The sequence below is a fragment of the Ictidomys tridecemlineatus genome, chromosome 3 (genome assembly GCF_052094955.1).
Source record: "Ictidomys tridecemlineatus isolate mIctTri1 chromosome 3, mIctTri1.hap1, whole genome shotgun sequence".
Lineage (NCBI taxonomy): Eukaryota > Metazoa > Chordata > Mammalia > Rodentia > Sciuridae > Ictidomys > Ictidomys tridecemlineatus.
Window position 1 is genome coordinate 32439628 of NC_135479.1, and position 21427 is coordinate 32461054.

The following is a 21427-nucleotide window of genomic DNA, read 5'->3' on the forward strand; positions in this document are numbered from 1 at the left end:
AATGAACATAGATGCAAAAATTCTCAATAAAATTCTGGCAGCTCGAATACAAAAACATATTAAAAAAATAGTGCACTATGATCAAGTGGGGTTCATTCCAGTAATACAAGGTAGGTTCAACACACAGAAATCAATAAATGTAATTCATCATATCATAGACTTAAAGATAACAATCACATGATCATCTCAATAGATGCAGAAAAAGCATTTGACAAAATACAGCACCCTTCGTGTTCAAAACACCAGAAAAACTAGGGATAACAGGAACATATCTCAACATTGTAAATGCTGTCTATGCAAAGCCCAAGGCCAACATCATTCTAAATGGAGAAAAATTGAAAGCATTTCCTCTAAATACTGGAACAAGACAGGGAAGACAGGGATGCCCTGTTTCACCACTTCTATTTAACATAGTTCTTGAAACTCTAGCCAGATGAAAGAAATTAAAGGGATAAGATAGGAAAAGAAGAACTCAAACTATCACTATTTGCAGATGACATGATTCTATACCTAGAGAAGCCAAAAAATTCCACCAGAAAACTTCTAGAATAAATGAATTCAGAAAAGTAGAGGGATATAAAATCAACACCCATAAATCAAAGGCATTTCGTTACATCAGTGACAAATCCTCTGACAAAACAGATGAAAGACCTCTACAATGAAAACTACAGAACACTAAAGAAAGAAATTAAAGAAGACCTTAGAAGATGGAAAGGTCTCCTTTGTTCTTGGATAGGTAGAATTAATATTGTCAAAATGACCATACTACCAAAAGCACTATATAAATTTAATGCAATTCCAATCAAAATCTCAATGACATTCCTCATAGATAAAGCAATCATGAAATTCATCTGGAAAAATAAGAGACCCAGAAGAGCTAAAGCAATCCTTACCAAGAAGAGTAAAGCAGGTGGCATCACTATACCAGACCTTAAACTATACTACAGAGCAATAGTAACAAAAATGGCATGGTATTGGCACCAAAATACACTTGTAGACCAATGGTACAGAATACAGGACACAGAAATAAACCCACATAAATACAATTATCTCATACTAGACAAAGGTGTCAAAAACATATTGGAGAAAAGATAGCCTCTTCAACAAATGGTACTAGGAAAACTGGAAATCCCTATGCAGCAAAATAAAATTAAGCCCCTATCTCTCACCATGTGAAAAATTCAACTCAAAGTGGATCAAGGACATAGGAATTAAACCAGAGACCCTGTGCCTAAGAGAAGAAAAAGAAGGCCCAAATCTTCATCATGGTCAGATTAGGCCCCGACTTCCTTAATAAGACTCCTATAGTGCAAGAAATAAAATCAAGAATCAATAAATGGGATGTATTCAAACTAAAAAACTTTTTCTCAGAAGAAACAATCAGTGAGGTGATGAGAGCACCTACAGAATGGGAGCACATTTTTACCACACTCACAGATAGAGCACTAATCTCTAGGATATACGAAGAACTCAAAAAACACCAAATATACAAATAACCCAATCAATAAATTGGCCAAGGAACTGAACAGACGATTCTCAGAAGATTATATACAATCAGTCAACAAATATATGAAAAAATGTTCAACTTCTCTAGCAATTAAGAGAAATGCAAATCAAAACTACTCTAAGATTTCATTTTATTCCAGGTAGAATGGCATCTATTAAGAATACAATAAGTGTTATCGAGGATGTGGGGGAAAAGGCACACTCATACATTGCTGGTGGGACTGCAAATTGGTGCAACCAATCTGGAAAGCATTCCTTGGAAAACTTGGAATGGAACCACCATTTGACCCAGCTATCCCACCCTTCTGTTTATAGCCAAAGGACTTAAAAACAGCATACTACAGGGACATAGCACATCAGCTGAATTCACAATAGGCAAACTGTGGAACCAACCTAGATATCCTTCAATAGATGAATGGATAAAAAAACTGTGGTATATATACACAATGAAATAATACTCAGCATTAAAAGAGAATAAAATCAGGGCATTTGCATGGATGGAGTGCAATGAATGGAGTCAGGGAATATCATGCTAAGGAAGCCAATCCCAAAAAAACAAAGGCCAAATGTTTTCTCTGATATGTGGATGCTAATCCATAATGCAGGGGCTGGGGGGGGGAGCATAGGAGGGAGAGAGGAACTTTAGACAGGGCAAAGGGGAGGGAGGTAAAGGGAGGAGGCAAGGGGGTAGGAAAGTTGGTGGAATGAGATGGCATCATTACCTAAAGTACATGTATGAAGACATGAATGGTGTGACTCTATTTTGTGTACAACCAGAGACATGAAAAATTATGCTCTATATGTGTACTATGAATTGAAATGCATTCTGCTGTCATATATAACAAATTAGAATAAATAAATTTTTTAAAATTTGCTCATTCCTATTATTGTGAATATTATATATATATATATATATATATATATATATATATATATATTTAGTTATAGATGGACACAATACCTTTATTTATTTATTTCTATGTGGTGCTGAGGATCCAACCCAGTGCCTCACACATACTAGGCAAGTGCTCTACCACTTATCACTAAGCCACAATCCCAGGCCTATTGTGAGGCTTTTATATTCATGTTACAGAAATGCTGTAAAGTATTTACTTTTAGTATTTTCAGCTTTTAATTCAATTTTAAAAATTCAGAAAATTTACCATAATCCTACTATCATATACATACATACACAAATTAAGTTGTTAAAAATATCCCTGTACCCTTCGTTTCTATCTTCTCAAAGGTCACCATTATTACATATTTCAGTTTTATCATACATTTTCAGATTTTTTTTCTATAATTATACAGCATACACCTAGCTTTCTGTTTTTCTTTCTAGAATGGGAACTTTGCTAGCTAGGCATATGGTGCTGCAACCTGTTTGTATACTAATACATTATGGACACTTAATGTTCACTAAATCTTTCCAGGTCACAACTTGTCAAACTATTTTCTTAAATAGTTGCACAGCATTTAATTACATGAATTTATTATAATTTATCTAGCTCCCAACTGTCAGGTATTTATGCTTTTTCTAGGTTTTTGCTATTAAAACAATATAGTGAACTTTTTTGTGGTATCTTTGGGAATACACATATTTCAGTAGGACAGATTCATAGGAGTAGAATTCTTGTGTTAAAACACATGAGTAATTTAATTATTTATAGATAATGAAAAACTGCCCTCCCTTCAAAAGGCAATAGACTTTTACATTCTAGTTGCAGCATATAGGGGGTTCCTTTTTTCCTACACCATTTTTTGGGTGCTACTGGGAATTGAACACAGGGACACTCTACCACTGAGCTATCTTCCCCAGTCCTTTTCTTTTTTTATTTTGGTAAAGAATTTCATTAAATTGCCCAGGCTAGCCTTGGACTTTCAAATCTCCTGTCTCAGCCTCCCAAATAGCTGGGATTACAGGTATGCACCATCACACCCAGCTTCCTTATAACTATAACAAGTCTAATATTAGGAACAGCTGAAGTTTTGCCAATTAGATTGAAGAAAAAGTAGCTGGTTAAATTTGTATTTCTCTGGTAAACAAAGGTTGAAAAGAATATCTTTTTATATATTTATTAGTCATTTTTATTTCTTCTAAACTGAATACTAATATAATTTGTTTTTAGTTGTGGATGGACACAATATCTTTATTATTTTATGTAGTGCTGAGGACAGAACCCATATCTCACTCATGTCAGGCAAGTGCTCTACCACTGAGCCACAACTCTATCCCCTAATATAATTTAAAAAATTTTTTTGCAGTTGTAGATGAATAGAATGCCTTTATTTTGTTTATTTTTAAAATATTTTTTTAGTTGTTGGTAGACCTTTATTTTATTTATTTATATGTGGTGCTGACAACCAAACCCAGTGCCTCACATATGCCAGGCAAGTGCACTACCACTGAGCCTCAGCTCCAGCCCTAGCCCCAGTCCCTATTTTGTTTATTTTTAGGTGGTGCTGAGGATCAAACCCAATGCCTCACTGTGCTAGGCAAATGCTCTGCCACTGATCTACAACCACAGCCCCCCAATTAAATTTTATTTATTTTTATTGGTTTGCATTTTTTTTTACTGATTTGTAAGGGGTTCGTCTGTAATATTGATATATACATTTATGTGGTAAGTATTTTTCTTAAGGCTATGCTAGTCGTCTCCTAACACTGATTCTCATTCTTAACATCATGGTGTTATTTTAATAGTTATTATTTTTGTGGTGCTGAAGATTGAACCCAGATCCTTGTGCATGCTAAGCAAGAACTCCACTACTGAGCTACATCTCCGGTCCTATGGTATTCTTTTAAATAGGCAAATGGCCCCCAGCCAAAGACTGTATTTCTAAGCTTCCCTATAGCTAGAACTTGGTCTTCTGTGACTTAAGTTCTGTTCAAAAAAGATGTGAACATATGTGATAACTTAGTGCATATGAGGAAAAGATATTTATAGCAACCTGCTATCTAGAGTGGTAAGCCATCTTTAACCATGCAATACCTGAGGACTAGCAGAAAGAAGGGAAGCTACCACTCTGGACAGTTTATACTCAGGATAGGCTTTATTATAAAGAAAAAAAAATTTCTATCTTTTTTAAGCCATTGTTGTCTTTTATGGTGCTAGTGGTTGAACCTAAGGCCTCATGCATGCTAGGCAAATGCTCTACCACTGAGCTTCATCTCTAGTCCCTTTTGTTTTATTTGTTACAATTTCTATTCTAGTGTATTATTTATATAATTATGTTGTTCTAATTTATATCCTAATAGGCAATTTGGAATCTAGATGTGAGGTGCTGCTATAATTCAAATTTTAAAATGTGGTTCTAGGCACTGGGATATAGCTCAGTGGTTCAATTCAAGTATCAAAAAAAAAAAAAAGTGGCATGGGCTTACTAGTCAGACAGTAGGTGGTTAAGATATAGCAGGCTGGAATGTTGGTGATCTTTGTTATTTGTGCCAAAACATTTGGTAAACTCATTACCTGTGATACCCTGGAAGGCAGACCACAGAACAAGTGCGCATACAACCATAGGGAAAAGCCTGACAAAATTCACACTGTGTTGACTATTTCTTGACACATTCAGCAAAGTCCTAAAAGAAGAGATGAGTTCAGTCTAGAGGTTCCCAGTGTGCAAGCAAAGATGGATGGGAATATTTCTCTTCCTGTAGTTGACAATCTATTCTCTACAGCTCATTAGTTTAGGTCATACATCCAACTGCTTCAGAAACCCAAGGGAGCCTCAACCTTTTCTCAAGCACCTGTTGTAAGAACCTCTGAAAATTAGGAGTGGTGTGCATAACTATAGCCTCAACTATTTAGAAAGCAGAGGCAGGAGGATTCCAAGTTCAAGTCCAGACTGGGCAATTCAGTGAGGACCAAGCTCAAAATAAAAAAGGCAGGGGGGACGGCAGGGGATGTGGCTCAAGCGGTAGTGAGTTCAAGCGGCATGCACGGGGCAGTGGGCTCGATCCTCAGCATCAGGGTGGAGGGGGAATCTCTGATAGACAATGGGAGAGAACTCTACTGCAAAGATTCAACCCACTCTCAGACTAGGGAATGGGAAAAGCATAGACTGCAAATCAAATATCAGACTTGTCAAGCTTAACACTACCTAAAATGAGATCCCTGGCTTTCAACTGGAATGACCCAAGCAAGGCCAACAAAGCAGTCATCTACCAACTTTTGATTTGTTGTTTTTTTTTTCTTGTGGTACTAGGGATTAAACTAAGGCCTGTTCTACCACTGAGCAAATATCCCCAGTCCTTTTATTTTTTGAGACAGGATCCACTAAGTTGACCAGGCTGGTTTTGAATTTGTGATCCTCCTCCTCAGCTTTTTTTATAGCTGGGATTACAGGTATATACCACAGCACTTGGCTCCAAGTTGTTGTTTTTGCTTTTTATGCAAATGCCTATTGTTGTTATTGTTGTTAATTAAAATGCCTGAGAATTAACAAGTCTGGTATGCTAAGAAGTGTAATTGTTCAGCCCCTAAAGTTAATCCTCAGACACTTTAGATTTATCCTTGTAGAAAATAGGTAACAAAAGCTGGATCATTCCAACAAAAGAACACATACTCCATGAGGACCACTGCAGATGAGGCTACCTTTAAGAATAATGAACAAGGGCCTGGGGATGTGGCTCAAGCGGTAGCATGCTCACCTGGCATGCATGCGGCCTGGGTTCAATCTGCAGCACCACGTACAAACAAAGATGTTGTGTCTGCTGAAAACTAAAAAATAAATATTAAAAAATTCTCTCTCTCTCTCTCTCTCTCTTTAAAAGAAAATGAACAAATTAGAGACTCCTTGGACAGGAAAGCCAGAGGTGATAGTTTCTTGATATTAAAAAAAAAAAAAAAAAAAAAAAACCAGAAAGGAAAAAAAAAGTAGAACCAACAGTGTGTGCCCCAAACAAGATGGACACAATATCTTTCTTTCTTCCTTCCTTCCTTCCTTTCTATATGGTGCTAAGGATCGAACCCAGGGCCTCATACATGCAAGGTAAGAGCTCAACAACTGAGCTACAACCCCATCCCCTCTAGATTCTTAAAAATCAAAAGAAAGGTCTGGGGTTGTGGCTCAGCAGAATGCTTTCCTAGCATGTGCAAGGCCCTGGGTTCAATCTTCAACACCACATAAAAATAAATAAATTAAATAAAAGTATTATTTGTATCCAACTACAACTAAAAAATATTTTTAAAACATTTTAAAAATATACAGAGAAAAACAATCCTACTGATATAGAGTTACACTTTATAGCATTTTTATGTACTCAGGATCTTTTATATCCATCTAATTTCCTCCCATCACAATTTAAGTGTATAACCTTGTGTCCTACAGTCTTTTAATAAGTGAATAAGTACATCTACAATTATAAGTCTTTGGCATCTGAGGACAGTTATTAAGTCATCCTTCATTTTACCCTCTTCAAGTTAACCTAATTTCTTTGATTTATCTTAACTATTTTCAGCATTTTTGAAAGCTTAAATTCTTATATGCAATATTAGGAAAATATTACATATTTTACAAGGATAATTTTTATAGTTATGTAAAAAGCAATGTGATAGATATAATACAATCATGAATAATAAGTGAAGACATAGAAAAACTGTCATTTAAATATTAATTTTATACTGTGGTTCTATTTCTAGCATTCTAGAGCTATAGATTCTAAAGCTTAAAATTACATAATCCTTACCAGGGGACTTTCCTTGTTGTGAGTTGCTTCTTCGCTCTCTGTATCTGGCTGGAGTGGATAAGCCTGTGTCTTTACTAGATTTGCTAGCTGGCCCCATTTCTGAAATGAGGAATCCCATCTGTTCTGAAGGCAAGATATTCTCAGGTGGACTGGTCTGGCATTTTATACTGGCATCCACCTAAAATATTAAATTCATTTATTATTCTGAGATTTCCCCCAAAATATGTACTAAAAGTTAATTAATCTATCAGAGGGTTGTGTTACAGAAATATGATCCAGCCAGGCACCTATAAACCCACCTCCTTGGGAGTCTGAGGCAGGAGGATCTTAAGTTCAAGCAAGCCTCAGCAACTTAGCAAGGCCCTAAGCAATTTAGCAAGACCCTGTCTCAAAATTAAAAAATAAGAAGGGCTGAGGATGTGGCTCAATGGTTAAGCACCTATGGGTTTAATCCTTGGTATCAAAAAATATATATAATAATAATAAACAAAAGCTTGGAGATGTAGTTCAGTGGTAGAGTGTTCAAACACCCAGAATCCACCCCAACACAACCATGATGCAACAAACATGCTTATAAAGCTTTTCATCCTTATGAATAGTACCTTTAATTAGCTTGCTATCTAATTATTTAATCAGTAAGATGTTTATTTCCTCATACTCAAACCATTGAAATGTATGTGGAACTACATTATTCACTTATTATGATCAAAGATTTACCATGAGACTTGATGATTTTTAACTTATAAGAGAGTAAGATATTTTAAACCATGACTGGCTTAAAACCACCATCTTTTTCTACTCTAGCATATGTTCCATCAGATTTCCCCTACTAGTTGGCGATGCTGAGATGATCATAGTCATAATCCTGTTGAATTCTGTCAATAAAACCTGAATACTTTATTTTACTAATTTTGTATTCTTTGTCTTTAAAAGGTTGTCAAAATTGTATAAGCTTTAGTCCCTATAAAATTTAAATTCATTTGTTTCACAAATGATCATCTTTGGATTGTTAAATCATTTTGTCAAGGTGACCAATTTCTAAAATATTCAATTTCTTTATCATTTATTTAAAATTAAACTATGTAATGAAAACAAGGTTAAAAGTTAAAAACAGCTTTCATGAGCTGTGGTGTTCAAATATACTAATAAAAGAAAAAGTAACTGTGTACATGCAATTTTAAGATACAAAATCCAATATTCTAAATGTGACTATGAAGAAAAAAAGACAAATTTTGTATTTTTTCTACAGATATATTCAAAACATAATTTTTTTCCTACTGAATTAACATCATTATCTTAATGTAATAGATCTCAATAGGCTCAAAAAGGAAAGAGTTGATAGGAATCTTAAGACATCTGGATCTAAAATTAGAACTAAAAAAAAAAAAAAAAGGCTGCAAACAAAACAAAACACACCAAAAGTTATCTTGGGAGTATCTAACAATAAAAAGATTTTCAGCCCTATTAAAAGAAAAAAAAAAAATCAGCAAGCATTGGTGACACACGTCTGTAATCCCAGCTTCTCAGGAGGCTCAAGTTTCAGGCCAGGTTGGGCAACATAGCAAGACCCTGTCTCAAAAAAAAAAAAACATAAAGTGCTGGGGGTTTAGTAATAGGGCTTTTGCCTAGCAAGTTCGAATTCCTGATACTTCATACTTCAATCCCCAATAACACACACACCACACACACAAAGAAGAAAAAAAGAAAAAATCCAAAATGAAAAACGTTTATCAGGCTAAGATCCATAAAAAAATTAAAGTCAGAAAAAAAAATAAGTTAACTCACAAGATAATATTACTTTGGATATACTTTTGATGAGTTATTCTTACTAATTATTTAGAATCAAAGTTTATTTATTTTATTGTCATATACTAACAGTACTAAAGGAATTAATCTCTTCCTTCAGAATGTGTCCCTCAAACTTCAGTCAGAATTCTGCTTTGGGAATGCAAGCAATAGTAAGAAGTTTGAACACAATATACTCATTATTCAAATGCAGTGATGTTGTCAAAAAAAATGGTAAGAAAAGACCTCCAACCATATCCTTACCTCCATCTACAAATAACTTGGAAAATCCTTATGTCATCTGGCAAATAAACCACTCCACATTAGTCAGGCATATCTAGTCCATCCAAATTAAAATAGGAAGCAAAACTCAAAGGATGATTTTAATATGAAAACAAGTTTTAATGCCCAGTCTGCCACTTCAAACTATAACAATAGTAAGATGATGTCTACGGGTTAAGGTAACTCCTTTATGAATCTTTTGTGCAGAACCACAGGGAATGTGATCCTTTTGGAAAGTGAAATGAACTGGTATTAAACCCAAATAAAACCTAGAAAAATTCCACTAGAAGATTCTTTAACAAGAAGCACTGTGTACTTTGAACTTTATTATAATTCTTTTGTTTGCCCTCTTACCTGGTGTGTGTTGAATGGTAGCCCTTCCTGCACAAATACTACTGAAGATGGAGATGGATTATGACTTAGCTGCTCCTTCAGTTTGACGTGAGCTTGTTGTATGGCTGCAGATTCCTGCATTGTGCTATTTTCCACAGGTTGAGCTGTGTGGATGGTATAGATGTACTCAGGTGACTGTGGTAGAGAGCAGGTAATTGCTTGTTCTGTTCCAACCACAAAAGATGTAATATCTGAGCCTACAGGAGTAAGTGGCTCCAGCTGGCTAGCCTGACTTGTGGACGATGGATTACTGTTGCTTGAATTAGCTAGGATATGTTGGCCTCTGTTAGACTGAGATGTTGGGCACTGATTCTCAACAGGTTCCACCTTCACCATCTCCAATTTAGGAGAGGAATGCAACTCATCTACTATCTGAAAGACAGCCTCTAGGTTTACTTCCGTCTTTTTATTTTCATCAGTAGCACTGCAAGGCCAATTAGAAGGCAAAAATTCAACTGGATAGGAGGATTGCATTGGAGGATTCTGGGAAAAGAGAAAATAGGACTGTTTGGATAGAAAATCAAATATGAGATTAAGGAGGAAAGAAACAACATTTAGGCTCACCAATGCTTAGTACATATGACTTATAAGCTTAAAGATCACTAAGAAAATCTGAATGCTAATCTTTTCAGCAATGGCAGCTTCAAATGTATTGTTAATATTTATTTAGTATCTACCATATGTCAGCCATTATACTAAGTTTAATACTGGAGTAAAGCACTAATTCTCAAGGTTCAAGTTCACAAAAGCAAAAAGCTATAATATCTAAATACCCATTTGCCAATCGAATGTCTACATAACCAAATTCTTCCATAAAGGTTTATAGTCAAAACATTATTTTATTTATATTATACTATCTTAGGAATACAGCAAGTAAATGGCAAACACAAGATGCTCATAAATCCACCAATCCTTCTACAGAATCAGGGGAAGGTACTGAATTCTGCTCCAAATGATCTGGGGAAAAAATGGATAGAATATCAATGTCCTTTGGTTCCTGAGATTACTTTCGATAATGAAACAACAAACCAGAATAGCTGTGCATTTAGTTTTATAACTTTAAGACATATCCATAAACATACATATGTATCTATTCATACTTATCTAAATAATGTATAAAGACATAAAGATCTTCATACAAATGTCTAAATTATTTATTTACATATATAGTGTTTTGCACAAAGTAGGCTTTCAATGTGTTTGCTAATTATCTCAGTTATAAACATAAAATACAGAAGAGCTATGAATAAATAGATACAAAGAATTGATGTTGTCAAATGTACTACAATGATGATATCATTGTTTTAGGAGGTTAATGCCCAATAAATTATGTAAATTCAAAGAGTATAAGTATCAAGCCATTACCATAGTATCATGAGTCTTTACTATGTGACAGAAACATAAAAAATACTCTATATAATAATTATTTCATTTAATGCCCATAAGAACCCCATGACAGGTGATATTCTCCATTTCCAAATGATAAAACTGAGGTTCAGAGAAATACCGTAATTTAATCAAAGTAGCAATGAAATAACTGACAGAGCCAGGTTTCAAGGTTTGCCTGACTCTAGATATTTTGCTCTCAACTATGACAATATACTGACCTTTGATACACATTCTCACCAGTACCTACAGTCTAATTGCACTGATTTTCAGGATGTACTCTGAAATGCTTTTCCTTTTTCAAGTTTTAAATTTTATGTCCCCTTATTTCTTTATTCCTAAAATAAACATGTACTACTGTTGTAGTAAGAAAAAATCTTCATAAAATGTTTAATTTAAAACATGAGGCAAGAGGATCATGAGTTCAAACCCAGCCTCAGCAACTTAGCAAGGCCTAAGCAACTTAGCAAGACCCTGTCTCTAATAAAATATTTAAAAAGGTTGGGGGATATGGCTCAGTGATTAAGTGCCCTGATACCAATCAATCAATCAAACATGAAAATAATCAAGATATAAATACTTTCAGATTATCTCCAATGTGATCCATGACTGTGTCTGGATCTACAAACAAGAGCATGGTGGGACAGGTATGTCCCTCCAGAGAAGAACAAACTGAGCACTGATAATGCTTGACGATACTGGCCATGAAAAACAGCCAACTAAGTTGCTTTGTCCCCTTGATCTGATTCTATACTCTTCTAACAATAATTTGATTATCTACTTACTTGTCATGTAGATTAAAAGAAAGAAATCTTATCCTATAAATAGCAATATAAAACATTTTAGTTAAAGCAATTATTTCCTAAGAAATAATAAGAAGATATTTGAAGAACAGTGTATATAACATTCAGGATAAGGCTAGGGACTATCTCTTGAATTTCTTATTTTTTGACATCAATTTTCCTTTTTTCTTAAAAAAAAAAAAGTCTTACCATCTTGGAAGAATTTGTCATTTGGTGACATATCTGGTATTCATAAAAAGTCTACAATAACACTATATAAAATACCTTTCAGCAATAATGGGAATGTTCTATTTTGGTGCTGAACAATTTGGGAGCCACTACTCATATGAGACTGTTGTACTTGAAAAGTGGCTAGGGTGATGAATACATGAACTTTAAAATTTCACCCCATTTCAAATAATTTAAATGTAAAAGGCCACATGTGGCTAGTGGCTACCATATTCGACAGTGCTACCCTAGAAGAATACTCAAAACATCATTCCTATCAATCCTCTTTTATTTTGAACTGAGAAGCCAGTGCAGTGGCGCATGTCTGTAATCCCAGGGGCTCAGGAGGCTAAAGCAGGCTAACTCAGGAGGATATCAAGTTCAAAGTCAGCCTCAGCAACAGTGAGACACTTAGCAATTCGGTAACACCCTGTCTCTAAATAAAACACAAACTAGGGCTGGGGATATGGTTCAGTGGTCAAGTGCCCCTGAGTTCAATCCCTGGTACCAAAAAGAAATTATTGAGAACTGAGAAAACTGAGTCCATAACCCAAGCTTACCTATGGCTACCTCATTAATATAAAATTACATTTTGAAATTTTGCAAGGTCAATAATATTGCACATGAAACACATCATATCCATGAATCTTACCTGGAAGTAGTTGCAGTGTGCGTAGGAAGAGGCAGTGGGAGTGACACAACTACTTAGAGCGTCCATGTGGGTAGAAGGAGAGCAGCACTGTAGAACAGCTGGAACAAATTTAAACACAGACAAGCCATCAACCAAAATAAATCTCTACACCATTCAAGGTTCTGCCCTCTTTTGATCTGGAAAGAAGTCCAAAGAAGAGCTTCCTTCATGTGTCTAAAAAAAATTGTATTTAGTCCAATCAGGTGCTATTTTTTTAAAATATCATGATTATATAATAAACTTTTTCATAAACTTTAAAAGGGTCCATGTCTACTTTTATAAGTGATTTCTTTAGCACCTAAACATTTTGTTACCTTTCTAATTAAACATTTCTTATTGAAAGTAATTTTAGTTTATTGAAAATATCAAAATATATTTGGAATTCCTAAATAATTGTTTCAATCATTTTAGCAGTAACAACCATTAAGAGGGAGGAGTGTTTTAAAAGAGTAAAATAAGTATAAAATATTCTCCAAATGTTCTTATCATTAAACAATGCATCTGGTAGAAATACATGCAAAAAATGTTTTAACATTTAGGCAAATGGGTAGGAATGTAGCTCCTAGAGCCAGACTGCTTGACTTTGGAGTTGAGATCCACAATTTAATAGCTGTATTAATTTGAGCATAGTTAACCTCTTTGGGTCTCAGGATAATAAATAAGGATAATAATAGACTCTACCTAATATGGTAGTTATGAGGAATGAATGAGCTAATATGCACAAAGCACTTAGAATAGTAATGGAAGACAGTAAGCAATCAACAAAAACAGCTATGATTTTAACTAAAGAAACTATTTTTTGTGGTGCTGGGGATGGAACCAAAAAGTACATTTTTCCAAACTTTCTCTTTATAGTTAGGACACCACAAAAAGATCGATTCTTTGTACTGGAACGGTTATACTTACAGATGCAGTCTTAATAGGTTGAGTCTCCTCTTTTCCAGAGAGAGACTCTCCAGTACGAATGAGAATCAGTTATAACATCACACCTTTGGAGTAAACAGAGGATGGTATGCATTGAGTACCTACCATGCTCCAGGCACAGTGGTAGATGCTTTACATATATCACTTCAAGCAACAATCATATGAAGTATTAACATTACTTTATAAAATAAGGGAAATAAAAGATATTAATTTGCCAAAAGTCACAAAACTGATAGTGACAGCCAGTATCCAAACTCCAAAACACATGCTCTTTATAACACAGTACTTCCCTAAGCTTTCCTTTTTCCAGAAATGTAAAATTTTAATACCAAAAATTTAATTAAATAGAACTCTACTTGTTTATATAAAGATGTCTTTATCATAAAATGGCAACTTTCCCCTTTTATCTCCACGTTCTACCTTGTGACTGTGATAATAATATTACTAAATAGAAGCTGAGGCAAGAGGATTGATTCTAAGTTCAAAGCCAGCCTCAACAACTTAGCAAGGCCCTAAGCAACTTAATGAGACCCTGTCTCAAAATAAAAATTAAACAAAAAGGGGCTGGGTTTATGGCTCAGTGGTTAAGCACCCCTGAGTTCAATCCCTAGGTTAAAAAAAAAAAATTTACTAAGTAGCTGGGGATGTAATTCAGTGGTAAAGCACTTGTCTATCATGCATAGGGCCTAGGGTCAATCCCCAGCATGGCAAAAAAGGGAAAAAATTACTGAGTAATCCCATTTCTTAATCTTAGAAAGCAAATTAGCTGGAGGAGAGTAAAAATTGACACTACTATCAGGTATATCTAAAAAAGAACAAATTTAAAAATTAATTGAAGTGCTTCCCTATTTCTCCATTATTGACTATTGATTTTTAAAATATCAGATGTTCATAAAGGTATACTAGAAATAAATATTTTTACATCATATCATGTGCAATTTAAGACACTAAATTTTGCACAAAGAAAAATTGAAATAGTGGATAGAATCCTAAATTCAGATATAAATATGTGTTGATCTTCTCTGATTTATATGATTTTTAATAATTTTAGTGATGTTAAAAAGCCAGAAAAGGTCAGGTACTACAATGCACACCTATAATCCCAGTGATTCAGGAGGCTGAGGCAGTCCCATGTTTAAGGTCAATCTAGGTAACTTAGTGAGACCATGTCTCAAAGGAAAAAAGGAAAAAGGGCTAGGGATGTAGCTCACTGATAGAGCATCCCTGGGTTCAATCCCCAGTACCACACACACACACAAAGGCCATATATTATTAAGATCACTAGATAAAACTCTAGCTATTGTCACTTCCAATGCAAGTTAGGCAAACAGATGCCTACACTTGATCGTTGGGAGGTATTACCCAATTAAAATGTTTGGGGTTTGATTATGATTTCCCAAAGGTATTTAAAAGCAAAAATATCTTGAGAATCCAAATATCTAACCACTAAAACTTTGGTACAATGTATACCCTGGAATTCTTACAACTAAGGAAAAAACCTAGTGCCCCCTAGTGTCAGGGAAAGATTTAGTTAAGAGCTGCAGGTATTCATCCCATCCCCATGCTGAAAAGTAGTGTTTCATTACAAATAAATCAATGACAGGGCTATATTTGTTTTGTCTGATATTTTAATGCTCTGGATCTACTAATTACACACTTTGAATAGTTGTTGAAATGTTCTTTAAAATAAATTTCTTGGAGAAATAAACTACAACACTCAATAGAGAATATATTAATATATAGTTGATAGCTCATTTGTATGAAAGAAAACAGCAAAACAGTGAATGTCTGTTAAAATTTCCAAAAAAAAATGAAAAGTAAAAATGTACCTGTATGAAGAAAAGGAGGACTTGAATAGATTACAATTCTAAAATATTCCTCAATGGCTATTTCCTTACCAGTGCAATTCCACTTTGTACAACCAATAAAACAGAACAAAGCAAGATATTAATAAGTTTACTAATTAGGAAACCTAGGTATGAAAATCCAATATGTGCCTAATATAGGAAAAATTAATCTGTGCATTATGAAAGCACTAAAAATTATAAAACTGAATATCACTATGTGCTAAGACATTCATCTGCATAAAGATCTTCCGGGTCTTCATGAAGGCAATGTTCAATGAAGGTATTAAACCTTATGCATGAAAGTAAAAGGTGTAAATGAACAGAAATTCATTTCAAATATAAGCATTGATAACATTTTTAAAAATCTGAGTAATAAAAAAGCCAGAATTACTCATAATTATTACTCTGATCATAGGTGAAGCAAACAAGTTTGTACACTTTACCCTATGGAAGTAATTTCAAGTATATAATTGTTTTGGATTTGAATCTCCTCCAGGATAGCCCAGTGTTAACAGTAAGAAAATGTCCAATAATATAAATGCTCAAAAGAAACAGAAAATTTAATAGTTAATTTAATTTCAAGATAAGTTACTATAGCAACTAGAATTCCAATATCTATGAAGAGGTAAAGAAAAGGTCTTCTGGGCATATAGTCATTGATTTACAATGTTTTCATTTATGAATTTTCGACTTTACAATGGTGCGAAAGGCATATGTATTCAGTAGAAAACAGACATTGATTTTTAAATTTTTATCTCTTTCTTAGTGACATGAGGCACCATTCTCTCTCTTGAGATGCTGGATAGTAGCAGTGAGCCACAACTGGATTATGAGGGTAAACAATCAATACTCTACAATGTATTGTATTACTAAGCTATGATAATTTGGTATGGTAATTTTACATAATATTTTCAACATATGATAGGTTTACTGGGACATAATCCCATTACAATTCTAGATGCATCTGAATACCCAAAAGAAGTGAATACAATGCAAAAAGTGAAAGAAGTAAAAAAAATATTTGTACATCCATGTTCCTAGTAGCAATATTTACAATAGCCAGAGGGTGAAAGCAACTCAGTGTCCTTCAGCAGGAAAACAGATAAATAAAACGTGGTACATATACATTATCATTCAGCCTTTTAAAAAGGAAACTTTGACACATACACGTAGTACAATGTGGATGAACCTTGAAGACATTATACTAAATGAAATATGCCAGACACAAAAGGATGAATATTACAGCATTCCTCTTATATGAGGTTCCTATCTATAGTATTCATAGAGACAGAAAGCAGAGTGGTGGTTTCCAGGGGTAGGGAAGGGAAGAATGGGGAATTAGTGTTTTAAGGGGTTCAGAGTTTCAGTTGGGGAAGATAAAAAATTATGGAGATGCAGGTTGTTAATGGCAAAATGTATTTAATGCCACAGAAAACATTAATTAATATGTTAAGTTTTATGTTATGGATATTTTACTACAATGAAAAAGGCAAATCTGCTTTCACTTTGTTTCTCTTGGCAGGTAAAACAAAAAAAAGAAAAAAGTCTTCCTAGTTACAAGTTCCTATTTTATGCAAACACAAAATCAAGATTTTTCAGAGAAATTGACAATATAGGCTACCTGTGCACAAGAGTAACAGTGCTAGAAAACCATTATAACTCCATATTCTATATTTGCTCATGCACATTATTGTAGGACTACAAATCTATAAATTTCAAACCTTTAAAATTTAAATGTACTGTGCTGTATACCCAGTGGTAGAGTGCCTCTGCCTAGCATGAATAAGGCCCTGGGTTGTACCTCCACCCCCAAAAAAAGATTTAAATAGACTTTAAAACATTAATAAGCAACACTTTTTACCCAAAGGCCAATTTGGAAACATTTGAAATAATGATAGGATATATAGTTTTCATTAAAAATATCATGTGTACCTTAGGGAAAAGTATATATTCTTATAAATTTTTAGCCCATAAAGTATTTTTTAATAAATTAGGTATATATATTTTTAGTTGTTGATAGACCTTTATTTTATTTGTTTATATGTGGTGCTGAGAATTGAACCCAGTGTCTCACACATGTCAGGCAAGTATACTACCACTGAGCCACAGCCTCAGCCCCATAAAGTATTTTTCAAAAAAAATTTTTTTTAGATGGGCACAATACCTTTATTTTATTTATTTATTTTTATGTAGTGCTGAGGATTGAACCCAGTGCCTCACACATGCTAGGCAAGCGCTCTACCTCTGAGCCACAATCCCAGCCCCTAGTCCATAAATATTAATATCTAGGCTCATTTTATAAAGATTTAAAACATTTTATATCTTACATGTAAATCATGTTTCAAATCAAAAAATCTATTTATATTCATTAATTCATTTAGTTTCTGACCCAAAGTATCAAGGCCACTTTATATAGGAAAAGAATTTGAGGTTTAGTGAGGTAAAACAATCCACTGAAAGTCACATCAGGAGATTAACTGCAAAATTGGGACTAGAGCTAGTTCATTCCATTCAATAAATTATTTACTAAGGGCCCAATATAGTCAAGCACTATGCTAGGTGTAGGGGATACAGAAATGAGTTAGAGGCAGCTCCTCTCCCCAGAGCTATCAAACTAAATCTCCTACTCTAACAACTGGAGTATGTTCCCTCTATTTGGACAGAATAAATCAATAATCCAAAATAGTAACATTACCACCAGAAGGAGACAACTGTAGATCTACCATCAGTTTCTGAACTATCTAACTTATCTGGGAATAACTAAATCTGGGAAAGAGATAACACTAGAAGATTCCCTGAAAAAAGATAAAAGACCCTCCATGAGAGGCAGGCAGGCAGGCAGGCAACAGAGCATAGTGGCCAAAAGAAAGCACTACTGAACCAGATTGCAGGGGTTTCTTTCCCAGTCTGTCACTTACTAGTTATGCTTCAGTCTCCCCATCAATAAAATGAGGATAATTATACTACTTATCTTATAAGCTAATTATAAGGATTAAATGAATGAATATTTGAAAAGTATTTGGAAGACTGCCTTGTCATCATGATTGCCATGTATTTGTTAAATAAATTATGATATTAATGGCAGCTATAATTTCTTAATATTGTGAAAACTCAAAATGTAACTGTGAAAAGGAGGCAAAGTTGATTTTGAGCTAATTCCGAATTATGTTAAAGAAATATTCCTTGATACAGGACTCTATATGTAAATATGAATGTATGAATATGAATGTATGCTCAAATACATAGTGGAGAATGAGTAAAATAAAAAGGCCTAAAAATGAAGTTTTTTTTAATAAAAGAGGGAAATTATATTATACTAGCACATTGAAAAAAGCATCAGAGAAAAAAACTAAATTCTAGATAGGGCAAGACTAAAAAGAGTCAGCTAATACTGGATAAAGGATACTTTGTCATTTGAGGGAGTGATAAAAACAAAAAAATGTAAACAAGCTAAGCAAAGAAAACTGACACTTTTAAGGAAGGACAAGAAATAAAAGGTGATTCTGATGAGTCATTTCATGAGTCAGTCCAAAGGCAATTCTTTAGTCTCAGAGTTTGGCTTTACTAGAGAAATTAATAATTTATGAAATATAAAATTCAAAATGTACTATTTGAATCAAGGCCAGATCTAAGTTTATTTTGAACACAACAAATCTGTATATGGAGTGTTGTTTTAAAACTTGATTGAGGAGCTGGGGTTATAACTCAGCGGTAGAGCGCTTGCCTCATGCACATATGGGGCACCACATAAAATAAATAAATAAAAGATAAAAAAAAAAACCTTGATTGAAACCTCAAGTCAAATAGTTCATTTGGAAAGGTCTAAATTAGTCCTTTTGTTATAATTTAGATGAATATGAGTGATCACCACCTTTTCTCTGCGAGCCAATATTCTATGTAATTTTGGGGAAATAATCTGTAATGATGTTCCTAAATAGGCCTCAACAAACATTGGTGAGATTACTCATTAGTTTTTGCTTCCTTCACCCATAATTTGGAAGAATTAAATACTTGTACAGTATTTTTATGGTACTTTCTTTTCTATAGCAGTTCTTTTATATTTAACTAAACAATTTATTTACATAATATTCTGAATGTTCAAAGTAATATTACCTACTTTTATCATAGAACTATTCTATGTATTAGAAGTTATCATGAAATTTCTTATCCTTCTAACCTCAGAAACTTTAAGTCCCTATTAAAGGAGACCAATAAAATAAAAATTCAAAAAACACAAGATTCTATTTTATAAGTGCTTGTATACTACAAAAAACATTTTTGCTTCTCCTTTAGTCCTGGAGCTGAAACCCAGGCCTCATGCTAGTCAAGTGAGCTACACCTCAGGTCACTTGCTTTTTTTAAAACGACTCTTTTCTAGTCCTTACATTGAACTCTTGGAAATGACTTTCAATTTATAAGTTTACAACAAAGTTAAAATATTTTTAAATAATATATCCAAGATCATCATAATTTAACAAATAGTATTTCTACAATGAATGAATAATATTAATTGATGTGGTTGTTGGTGTTGTAAGCAATACTTATAAAATTTAGAACTAAGAGTTTCTACGAGGGTTGCCTGGAACTTAGAAGAGAAACCTCCCAGAGAAACAACATACAGACTATAACCATTTATACCTTAAAGATTATAGCAATACAGCACCCAGCCACCCTATCTAATATTTCCAAAGGGAAATACCTCCAAAATTCCAAATTGAAAGGTCAGAGCACATTTCTACACCTTTCTGCCGTAGTCCTTCCAAATTCCAACTCTACAGAAGCTTCTGAGTCTTTAGTAGTTAAAAAACAAAACAACAACAACAACAAAAAAAAAAAAACAAAGGGAAACATTTATGGCAATTCTTTAGTCTCAGTTAAAAGGAGGGGATTAAGAGAAATGAAATGTAAATCAAGAAAGACAAAGTCTGCCTCTCTATATATTCTATGCGTACATGGAATGTGGGCAAAATAAGAACTTTGATAGCAATGCCTAATTTATTATAATATTAGATCAAACTCTCTAGTAATAAAAATCCAACCAACACTTACTGCTATATTTAAGATACATAACTTATAAACATGAAATTAGTCATCTTTTATTTTTAAAGACTGCATAAATTTAAAAAAAAAATTTTTAGTTGTCAATGGAACTTTATTTATTTAGTTATTTATATGTGGTGCTGACAATCGAACCCAGTGCCTCATATATGCTAGACAAGCGCTCTACCAATGAGCTACAACCCCAACCCTAAATTTTTTTTCTTCAAAGTAATTGCTGAAAATTTGGGAAAAAAATCAGGCCTAAAGGATTTCAATATAAGACAACCATTTTCTTCTATTTTTTATTATGCAAAATGATTAAGTTATGTCATCTTTACTCCATACAATTCACTTCCCCTTTTCCTTCTCAACTCCTTCCACCAAAAGAACAGCAGCTCTAAAAAGCTATAGAACCCCGCTTAATTTAAATTCTAGTTTTGTTATTTTAATATCTATAACATTAAATGTTTTGGGAAAACAAAGCAATCCTTTTTACTTCTACTTTTAGGTAGAATGCATTAAGTCAATAGTAAAAGTACATAGTTGAATATTAACAACTAGAAAATATTAAGTACTATTACAAATAGAACAGGCACCAGATTTATAACTTTGTAACAACTTACCCTTTCCTGATTTACATTTCTTTCACTTATTTATTTATATTTGTTAAGTCCTTCCTGGAAGAAATGGTCTAACAAAATACTTCCAGAGATTGATTACAGATCTATAAAACTGAGAAAATTAATGCTTCCAGATTCTTAATTTTTAGGACAAAGAAATGCCGTGTTCCTTCTTTCTGGTCTTTTCTGAAGGCTCTGACCCTTCTATAGCCCCATTTCATCGTTCTGTGTAAAGTATATTACATAATGAA

The 21427-nt window shown here is 33.8% G+C and overlaps 1 protein-coding gene across 2 annotated transcripts in view; it reads right to left on the reverse strand.

Moving 5' to 3' along the window:
- Hsf5 (heat shock transcription factor 5) overlaps positions 1–21427 on the reverse strand; it is a 39806-nt gene that overhangs the window by 11037 nt on the left and 7342 nt on the right. The window contains exons 3-5 of one of the 2 annotated variants that reach the window (XM_005321578.4): positions 12707–12804; positions 9620–10141; positions 7199–7376 (exon numbers count right to left, since the gene is read on the reverse strand). In XM_005321578.4, the coding sequence (XP_005321635.1) occupies positions 7199–7376; positions 9620–10141; positions 12707–12804 (798 nt within the window). The remainder of the gene's footprint in view (positions 1–7198; positions 7377–9619; positions 10142–12706; positions 12805–21427) is intronic. The other variant, XM_078042314.1, reaches the window with a different exon arrangement.